The following is a 10,370-nucleotide window of genomic DNA, read 5'->3' as shown; positions in this document are numbered from 1 at the left end:
AGTTTAAATAGGGGATTGTTTTCTTCACATTTTTAAATAGGGCAAACTATACGATGATTTTTGTCGGATTTTTTTAAAAAGATAATTTATAATTGTTTTGTCCCTTAATCACGGAAGAGTTAAAAAAATATATCATCTTTCTTTTTTATAGAAAATAATAATAAAAAAAAAATCTTCATCAAATAAGATTAAAAATTTAAAATATATAAAAACCAAATCCTAATCCTATGAGGATGTTTTAAATTTTAAAATTAATAATAAATCCTAATAACTTGTTATAAATCTCTCCACATAATTTCTATATAAGACCATCTCGAACCAAATAATTCACAAACAATCATAGTAAGCAATATTCAACTAAGCTTATCATTTTCCTCAATCACACCTTCACCTCCATTAAATTAGTAGCAATTTTCTTGTATAGAAAGAGATTCTTTTTCTTCAGTTAGTGCAAGAATGGCGGTTGTTACTCGTGGTCGTTGCTACGTGAGGTTGAGTTTTGATGATACTCCTGATATTCCTACTCCTACTCGTCATGATGGTATTAAATTTATAGTCTTTCATGTACGCTTAAGCCACACAATCATCGACTACTCTGAGAACTTATTATTACCAACTACCACTATTTCTACTAAGACACATTACCTTGACCAAAGAAGCTTCTTGATAATGCATGACACCCTCACTCAAATCGTTCTCATGGCGTCGAATTTAGAGCTCCCCTTCATCGATCTTGCTACCCCCCGCATATCAACTTTTGCGTTGCGCAATTTAGAAGCCAACCCCAACTCCCTCTATGTCGCTGTATCTATCAATATCCATACCATAACTACACGCTTTCCTACTCCTCTTCAGCAACAGCAGCAAGACGAGGATGTACTTGACCGTAGCTTCAGAGAGGCGCTTGACACTGTTCAGACTGTCCCTGCCACGCAAGACTCCATTCGCGCCCTTCAAGACTTAAGCGATGATGACGACGGTTTGAGTAGCGAGACTTGCAGTATCTGTTTGGAGAAGATTTCATCTTTTGGTGATTGTAGAAGCAAAGGGGTAGAGATGCCTTGTTCTCATGTGTTTCACAAGGATTGCATTGTTCAATGGCTCGAAATTAGCCACTTGTGCCCTTTGTGCCGCTATCCAATGCCCACCACCACCACCACTTCCTCTTCATCTTCATCTTGATCAATGATGATACTGTTAAATTTACTCCTACTTTACAGATTATCAACTTACTGTAATTTTCTGTTTTATATATATTCAGCAAACTGTAACTTTGTTTTGGGTTGTAATTATTGTTTTCTTTTACCTTTTCTTTTTTTTTCTTTGTTAGAATGGTATGCCACTATTTTATCTTTCACAAATATTTCCATAAGAAAACTGTAAAAAAACATGTCCAACTTAAATAATCTTTTTTATCTGAGTTAAAAGTTTTTATTATTGTTGTTATTTATTTAGAAATATATCTTTCACAAATATTTCCATAAGAAAACTTTAAAAACATGTCCAACTTAAATAATCTTTCCCATCTGAGTTAAAAGTTTTTATTATTGTTGTTGTTATTTATTTGGAAATATAGATATATAGTTATAATCTATAAGAAACTAATACATGATTATGAAACTCAAGATATATAACAATCAAATTTGCGAGGGAAAAATATCGACAGCACAGTGTAATAAGAAAAGAAATAACGAAATGGAAAATAAGAACTAAGAAATATTGTCATAAGCTATCTTCAACAAGTTCTTACTACAAAAGTTAAACAAAAGAAAAAGGGTGAAGGGTTGAGGCTGCTTCAAAGAAATAATGACTAAAATGGTAAGAGCTAAGAAGAAATTATTGTCACAAACTATCTTCAACAAGTTCTTACTACAAAAATAAAAAAAAAAAATAGAAAAAAAAAAATGGTGAAGGGTTGAGGCTGCTTCTATTCTAGCCAATTACTCAAACAATAATTTATAATTTGGAAGGAATATAGTCTAACCTAAATCAACCAACAAGAACCTCAAAAAATCCAAGATGAAGCTGCTCAAAACTTCGTCCCCCTGTTTATTAAACATATCAAGTTAGAAAGGATACGAAATGATCATTAGTGTAATAAGAAATAAGCAATATCCTTTTTAATTAATGCCTGGACCAATTTAAACTATACCTCTCAAAAGAAAATAAACTAATAAATAGAGAAGCCACAATGAGAAGAGCAAATGGCCTTCCAACAACACCAGCTGATGTTGACCTATAGACAGCATAATTAGAGAGTTAGAACTTAGAACCACGGTACTTACTGAAGAGGATATAGATCATTGACAAATAATAGAAACTAAACCGAGTTAAAAGCTTCGACAGGAAACTGACCTAGCCACAAGCTCCTTAACTGACTCGGTTTTGAGCCCAAACCCAAGAGGGAAGAGTGGATCATAGTGCGGATCCCCATAATTCATTGGCAGTTGATCTACTGTCTTGAACCATGTCCTCGGAAGCTTCCCAGTGAATCCATAATCCCCGAAAAGAACATCAGCAACACCTTGTCCTTCAGATCCTGGTAACCATGCTGCCACCAAGGCATCCATTGAAGCAAGGTACGGTTCAATCACAATAGGTCTACCCGAAATCACAACTACCACACACTTAACACCCTGACAGACGTTGTTGATAACATTGGGCCCCGGATCAGCCATTGTGAGAGTTGTGCTGTCCCCTGCAGTTTCGGCATATGGGTGCTCGCCAACAACAACAATGGCGTATGCAAAGTCATTCGACTTGACAAACTCAGCATCAGGGTTCTCACTGTAGATCACCTCTGTGCTCGGATCAACTGTTGATTTTATAGCGTCAGCAATAGTAGTTCCTGCACATGAAAATGATGCTTATCACTATTGTTGTGACCATACTAGTTTCCAGGAATAATTTTTTTTCTTACATATTAAAGATTCATGGACATAAGTCATTGAACATAGGATCAAGCACATGGAACAGTAACAAAAATAATGAATGGAAACATTATTTGGCAGTAATAGCTTTAGATGTGTACTGAAGCCCATGCACACCTGTCTGCTAAGGCTACCTTCACGAAAAAAATCAAGGACTTGCAATTAAACTGACCCCGACCCATTGACATTACATAGACAATAAAAAGAACTAATAACCCAAACTACACCTGCTAAGAACACAAAACAAAGACACCTAATAACTGACCTCATGCATAAAATTTTCATCAGGTTACCACATATGAAATCATTTGATTATTATGTTAAGATAGTAAATACTTGTAGTACCAAACTTAACTGTCTAATGTTTTTAAAAGAAATATCGGCACTGAAATGTGATTCTTTTGGGAGGGTCTAAGTTGATGCAGTATTTCAAGTAAATAACAGTATTTTGTACTGAATTACAAGAATGAAAAAGGAAAAATACCCCTTGTATTTTTGTTTCCACTGAATCCTTGCCATGAAATTGTCCAACCACCACATTGATAACCCAAATTATCAGCATGAGCACCAGCAACAAGGATTTTGTGAACCTTCTTGGAGAGGGGTAATATTTGATTAGTTTCATTTTTTCCATTCTTCAGCAGCACCATTGATTTTCTTACTGCCTCTCTAGCCAAGTCTCTGTGTGCCTAATTAAGTGCCAAATCATCCATGTATAAAAGTTAATACAGAAATAAAGGGTTAGTGGAAGCTGCATTTTGACTTCGAGCATTACATGAAAGACTAGGAGACAAACAGGTACTTTGGAGTTTTATACAAATTCATTCCCTTGGAATTTTGATAATCCCTACCTGGCTTCCAAGCTCGTTTACTAAGCTATAATCAGCCAACGGATTTTCGAAAAGACCCATGGCAAACTTAACAAGCAAAATCCGCTGCACAGCATCATCAATTCTCTCCATGGGGATGATACCACTATTAACCAGGTTCGTAAGATCACTAATGAACTCACTGTAGTTGTAAGGAACCATAACCTGTATTTACAGAACCAAATTTAGAGTTTTATAGACACATTATTCATCCACTGCGCACTTTACTTTGCATAGGAAGAAAAACTAGATAATTCATTTCCTTCATTTCAAATCTGAGTAAATATGTTAACCACTAACCATATCAATGCCAGCTTGAACAGCAGCTTGGACAGAGTATGTGTAGTTAGCATGTGGTGGCGTGGTAATCCTGTCAATTCCTTCCCAATCTGATATAACAAAACCCTGAGTTTTCAACCAAAGCACCAAGTGCAGTTGGCATGAGATACTGTGAGTCAATGCTGGCCAGATAGAAATACAGTCAAGAGAAACAGACAAATCAAATTGATAGTTCATAATGATTAAAAACCAAAAACAGGTCAGAAACATGGAAGCAATTTAATCCTTGTATCTCAACTCCAGATTCTTCACTAACAATAAGAACTCATGTTAAAGCTTGGTATGGTTTGAAGTAAAATCCTTGTCAGAATTTTCCTTCTTTTCCTTTACATACCATTTTATTTTGTGAGCACATAGTAAGGAATATAACAATATACCTAATCTAACTGCAAAATAATTAAGGAGCAAATAAAAAACTATCAATCTCAGTTTAATTATATGAAGATATTTTCTCCCATAAATTATTAGTATACATAGTCAAGGATAGAAGGCTCTTTATCCTTGCATCTCTCAAAAATATGAGAAATGAGAATTCTCTGTAACCCCATTGCTCTTTTAAAGACAAAAGTGAATACAAGTAAGCCTACAATGTTTGTTTGGCAAAACATTCTTTGTTGTATAATTTCAAAATAAAACATTCAAATTGAAAACAAATGTGTTAGCATGGATCGTAAATTGTACTCAACCTTGAATTTAAGGGTATCTTTGAGAAAACCAGTAACTAGCTCACGGTTTGCGTGCATTTTTTCTCCATTCCAACTGGAGTAGGAAATCATAACCGTTGAGACACCCTTGATAACTGAATCAGAATAGGCGGGCATGTGAATGCTGAGCAAGCTATGCATATCAGTTAAAGTGTTGTTCTCGTTGATGCCTTTTGTTGTCCCACCATCACCTACAAAGTGCTTCGCACAAGCAGCAACCTTAGTCCTGCAGATATACAAGATAACACAAGCATATAGGTTGCCAGCATCAATAAGTGTTTGCGTTTCCACAAAAGAAAAGGGGAAAAAAAACAAAGACAACAATAACAGCACTACTAATAATAACATCATAATGCAAAAATTAATGAAAATAAATCAAATTGGTATTGTTTTTCTCTTTGGAGACAAGAAGTCGTACTTTCCACCAACATATGGAACTCCTTTCCGGGAATTGGAAGGAATATCTCCCTGTAAACCTGGAATGATCTCTGTCATTTCTTGCACAATTTTGTGATCCTCACTGTAGCTTTCATAACACCTACCCCATCTCGGATCTCTGCATACCTGCAGCAAAGGTTTCAGTTCACACAAGTTATGATAAAAACCCTTATACAGCAAAAGATGATTATATGTTACCGCAATGCATGGTGCAAAGACATAAGGAATGCCAGTAGCTCTGACTTCTAGAGCAGTGGCAGCACCAATCCTTCGAACCAGATCGGAATCCCTGTTTGCAATAGCTACAGAATATATAAAAGGCAACAAAAACCACCATATCCCAAGTTCTAGATAGTAAAAATACAACCAACTGAAAGTTTAGCAACTCTCAAAAATGGAGCTTATTATGACAAAACAAACAAAGAGTACGAACTTAAATCCACGCCAATTACTACTTGCCTTGTAGCTCCAAGGCCGACATTGTGCGGAAAGATTGTAGCATTATATACATTATTGTGTCCATGCACAGCATCAATACCATAGATCATTGGAATACCCAAACGACTAGAAAGAGCTCCCTTCTGAAATTCGTTTATCATATTAACCCAGTCTTCAGCACTAGCCTCAGGAAGTGGCGTACTACCACCACCACTCAATACACTACCTGCAAAAACAAATGTCACTCATTGATTTTACAAACTGTAAGTTGAAAATTTTGCTCTAAAATGATTGGTAAGGTAAAGATTTAGATTTACCAAAAATAACAAATAAAGAAGCTTGTAAATTAGGAAACTAACACAGATGATATAGAACCATAAACAGAATCATTTATTCTAAAGTAGAGTTTGAAGCAGTTCAGAAAGACATAATCACAAACACATTGGCGTATGCATAAATCACATTAGACTTTTCCCATACCAAAACAGACACAAGCAACTGAGAAGCAGAGTTTTATGTATAGTACCAATGGAGTAAGTTCTCATTGTCAAAACATTAGCTACACTCCTGTCAATCTGAGCCATCTGACCAATTTTCTCTTCTAGAGTCATTCGATTAAGAAGGTCCCTCAACCGAATCGCCACCGGTTGTTTTGGATCTTTGTACCTCACGTACTCTGCCTCCGCCATAGCTACCCACCACCATATCCACACGAACAACAACAACAACGATACTGAAACCCTAGCCATTATCACTCCTTTTCAACAACTTCTTCTACACTGCCAATAACCCAGAAAAAAAACACACACACACACACAATAGTATCAATCACTATAACACTCCCATTTCTGCGTTTGGTCACTAAGAAAAAGCAGGGGAAAAAAAATAAACTTCTACAGAAGCTCCAACTACGATTCAACTACACTACCAAGCTCCAACTACAGATTATTTATTCTGATCATCCAATGAAAACAGTGAAAGAAAGCAAAAACGAGAATCCTTATGTGTAAGTAAAAACACACTAAAAACTAATGAATAAAAATAAAAAAGACGATAAAAGGGAGAGTCTTATTACACTGTGAAAAAGAGAGAAAGAGAGAGCTTTAAGCTTTTGCCTGTGCTATTTGAGTTACAGAAGAGGAAAGAAAAAAAAAGAAAAAAAAAAAAAGCAGTGTTAGTAGTGAGAATCTGACTGCCTTAACTTTCTTTTACACTTTTATTTTGTTTTGTTGCTATTATATTATTGGTGAATAAATAGAGAGAGAGAGAGAGAGAGAGAGAGAGAGAGAGAGAGAGAGAGAGAGAGATGAGATACTATTGAATATTGTTTAGAAATAAAAATAAGAAAAGGGACGGTTTGAATGTGTTTTTTGTTTAAAGCTTTTATTTTTTTTTTTTCTCTGGGAACGTGGATTGGGTTGGGAGGAACAAGGTGGAGTGAGAGTGAGAGTGGGAAATCGTGTGAGTGAGCACTAAAGTAAGCTTAGCTTGGGAGACCCAATCACCCAACGTGGGGAGGGGACTGACACGGTGGTTGCTTCACCTCATCGCCGTGCATTCTCAAATCAAATCTCATTTATTATTATGTCATTTTTTAAGTTAGAAAAAGAAATTACAATCTATTTTTTATTTTTTTTTTTAGCTAATTAGAATTTTTGACATTTAAACTTTAACATATACTAAATTATACCTCTCAATTTTTCTGGCAGTTAAAAATTCCCCTTCAATTATTGAGATTGTTAAATTTAAGAACTTTTGTCCAATTTCATTCAATTTTGTCCAGTAACTTCTTCCACACAAAATGGAACCTTAAACTTTAAACTGTTATTTGAGTGTAAATAAAGTTTAAATTATTATTAAAAACTTAGTTAAGAGGTAAAAATAATGAAAATAGTGCTTCATCAAAATGAACCAGCACTCATATAAATTTTTCTACTCTATTTTTTAAAATATACTATAAAAATTTAATATTTTTTATTTTGCATTAAACTTTTACATTAATTATATTATACATTAATTTCCCTATTAATCTCTACATCACTAAAATATTATATTTATTAATTTTAAAAGTATAATATTAATTCATACACATACACATATAAAACAAGCAAAAATAATAATAAAATAAATTTAGAGCAATAAATAATACTTCCCTACATGTGTAGAGAAAATAAAAATAATCACTATCTATTGCTTGAAAGAAAATGTAAAATAGTCCAGTTATTTTTTAACTATTCTCTTTTTGAAGGAGCTAATGTGAGTGCTATAGTTAAAAAAATTAGCTTATAAATAATGTTTAATTATGAAAGTGCAACTAGTAGATTTTAATGATTCAAATTACCAAGTTATCTATCTTTAGATTGATTAATTTCAAGATATGAATTATGAACATGAATTAAAAGTCAAGCTGTAAATCACACATCAATTTACAAGCTTCATCTGCACTGAGAACACATCTCAGCTGACTAGTGCTTGGGTTCCCCGAACCAGGGTAAGTTCATCCACTAATTCTCAAAGGTTCATATTACAATTTTCAATTCTCTCTAAAGGAATCAAATACAACCTTAACAGCAACTAGTAATGAATTACCAACGACAATCAAGAACACTGATTGTTAACGCACAATCCCTTGTGCAGCAACTGAGCTCTTCTTCAACATGTCTTCAATCTGAAATCCCTTCAGATCTGATGATGAAGATGACACTGAACTCCCTTCAGTTTGAACTCAGCAATTTCAGATTCAGATCATTCCGCCATTGATGAACACTCTCAAGCTCCAAGATCTGACCTGTAATCACAACAACAAGAAACAAGATACGACTCTCTCTTCACAAACAACCGAAATAACTGTCTGAACGATTTAATGGATAACCACTTTACTAACAGAAACCGACTATTTATATATCCACAAAATAAGTCCAGCTGGCACTAACTAAAACTTAAATGAGACTCTCGTAAGCAAACGTTAGTGCAGATATAACAGACTAAAAATCCAGATACGACTAGACATTGAACAGAACAAACACTGTCACAAAATTATAACACTAACAAATTATATGATATTCATTAAGCTATAAATATTGTATTATTTTTTTTTAAAAAAAAAACTTTTTAGAATGTAGGTATGTGTAATATTAGTATATTTATTTTTTTTTAAATGAATAAAATATATTATAAAAAATTATTTTTAAATAATACAAAGATGTATAGAAAAATTAATATATGGTATAATATAAATGTGTGATAAAATAGAAAAAATAAAATTTTAATAGAGTATTAAAAAAAATAGAATAGACTAAGGAAGGTAGAGTAGTTTGGTTGGCTGCTGGTATTTCAGAATGGGGAGTTCTATTTGCATCCTATAAAATGATAAATACACCCTATTATTAAAAAAAAATATATAAACTTAAATAATTTTTAAAAGTTACTCTCAATATTTTTTTTAATGTTTTTCCTCACATTATTTTATATTAATTTCAATACTTATTTATGATTTTATTTTCATAATTTTTCTAACTCATGTATATTTTTTTTTTAAAAAAAAAAAAATCATATAATTTTTTATTTTAATTTTTTTGTCATAATATTTAAAATATAATTGATTTTTATTTAATAAGTATATTTTTTAAGAATATGAATTAGGGGAAAAAAAAAAGTTAAAAAAACTTAATACAATTAAAGATATAAATTTTATATAAAATAAAAATTATTAAAATATGGTGTTTTTAAAAATATTTGGAGTGTAAATAAAATTTAGAATTGAAATCAAGCAAAATTGAAAATCACTATACCATCTTTGCCCGTGATCATTAATAATTTAATAATTGCTCTTAAATAAGTAATAAGTAATTTTTTTTTGTTATCCAACAAAAGAAAAAGTAATAAGCGAAATTTTGGCTTTTTTTTTTTCCGTATTCCTTTTTTTGTGATTTTCTTAAAATTCTTTATTGCATGGTCTGCTTTGGCTTTATAAGACAAAATATGCCCCACAACTTTTAATATTCAAACTCAGCAAATAAAAAAAAAAAAATTATATTCAAAATAATAATGATAAGCAATCCCAGCAATATATTCTTTATAATTAATTGGAGAGGAGAATACAAAATCCAAACTTTGATTAGCTTATTATAAATGGAGAATACAAAATCCAAACTTTAATTTGCTTAAAAAACAACTTGGAAAAGTAAAGCTAGAAAGAAATCTCATAGTCGAATCTTAAACCTGCATCATATTTATTCTTCTATTTAATATATAGTCTGTATCTTTTTCTTTTTCCATTTTCCACCTCTCTCTATCTTTTATATGAGTTATCTTTCTCACCCCTTCTTTCCTTCTTTTTCATCTATTTTCATTTCTACTTTCATAGTTTCATTTTCAATGCCTCACAAGTCTTGTTATTCCTTTTCAAACACTTTATTTCTTTCTCATATTATATGACATTTAGTTAAAAGGAATAAAAGTATACAGTAAGAATGGAATTAAATTTAAAAGGTATAAAAAAATTGATAAAAAATTATTATTTTTTTTATTATTTAGCATTAAAACAGTCTTTTTTCTATTTTAAAATGGAATAGTCAATTCAATAAAATAATGGAAAAATCATTTCATTGGAATGACATTCCAATAGTTTAAAATGCTACCAAAAAATAAAA

The 10,370-nt window shown here is 32.2% G+C and overlaps 2 protein-coding genes across 7 annotated transcripts; one reads left to right on the top strand and one right to left on the bottom strand.

Annotated features, from left to right (window-relative positions):
* The first annotated feature begins 456 nt into the window (after positions 1 to 456).
* Positions 457 to 1,182, top strand: LOC115704364 (ERAD-associated E3 ubiquitin-protein ligase HRD1-like). Its single transcript, XM_030631573.2, has one exon. It carries the CDS (start codon positions 457 to 459, stop codon positions 1,180 to 1,182), a length of 726 nt encoding a protein of 241 aa, XP_030487433.2.
* Positions 1,183 to 1,696: 514 nt separating this feature from the next.
* LOC115705739 (uncharacterized) lies at positions 1,697 to 7,253 on the bottom strand. Of its 6 annotated transcripts, XM_030633160.2 has the most exons (12): positions 6,794 to 7,253; positions 6,245 to 6,497; positions 5,740 to 5,944; positions 5,479 to 5,569; positions 5,261 to 5,406; positions 4,825 to 5,068; positions 4,100 to 4,204; positions 3,782 to 3,964; positions 3,415 to 3,619; positions 2,356 to 2,848; positions 2,153 to 2,236; positions 1,697 to 2,045 (listed from the first exon to the last, which is right to left on the bottom strand). In XM_030633160.2, the coding sequence occupies exons 2-12, from the start codon at positions 6,465 to 6,467 to the stop codon at positions 2,030 to 2,032; spliced, it is 1,995 nt and encodes a 664-aa protein (XP_030489020.2). In that variant the 5' UTR covers positions 6,468 to 6,497; positions 6,794 to 7,253; the 3' UTR covers positions 1,697 to 2,029. The 6 variants fall into 6 exon arrangements, with proteins under 6 accessions (XP_030489020.2, XP_060963225.1, XP_030489019.2 ...); XM_061107242.1 differs by having other exon boundaries at positions 6,245 to 7,252; XM_030633159.2 differs by having other exon boundaries at positions 1,697 to 2,236; positions 6,794 to 7,252.
* Between the last annotated feature and the right edge of the window lie 3,117 nt (positions 7,254 to 10,370).

Source organism: Cannabis sativa, chromosome 1, assembly GCF_029168945.1.
Source record: "Cannabis sativa cultivar Pink pepper isolate KNU-18-1 chromosome 1, ASM2916894v1, whole genome shotgun sequence".
Lineage (NCBI taxonomy): Eukaryota > Viridiplantae > Streptophyta > Magnoliopsida > Rosales > Cannabaceae > Cannabis > Cannabis sativa.
Note: the sequence above shows the minus strand (reverse complement) of the source record. Positions and strands in the feature narration are given on the sequence as shown.

Coding starts and splice junctions, on each gene's coding strand:
- LOC115704364 (XM_030631573.2), top strand. CDS start 457: ATGGCGGTTGTTACTCGTGGTCGTTGCTACGTGAGGTTGAGTTTTGAT.
- LOC115705739 (XM_061107236.1), bottom strand. CDS start 6,467: ATGGCTAGGGTTTCAGTATCGTTGTTGTTGTTGTTCGTGTGGATATGG. Junction 4,205..4,824: donor AAGATACCCTTAAATTCAAG/GTTGAGTACAAT, acceptor TTGAAAACTCAG/GGTTTTGTTATATCAGATTG. Junction 3,965..4,099: donor TTCAAGCTGGCATTGATATG/GTTAGTGGTTAA, acceptor CTGTAAATACAG/GTTATGGTTCCTTACAACTA.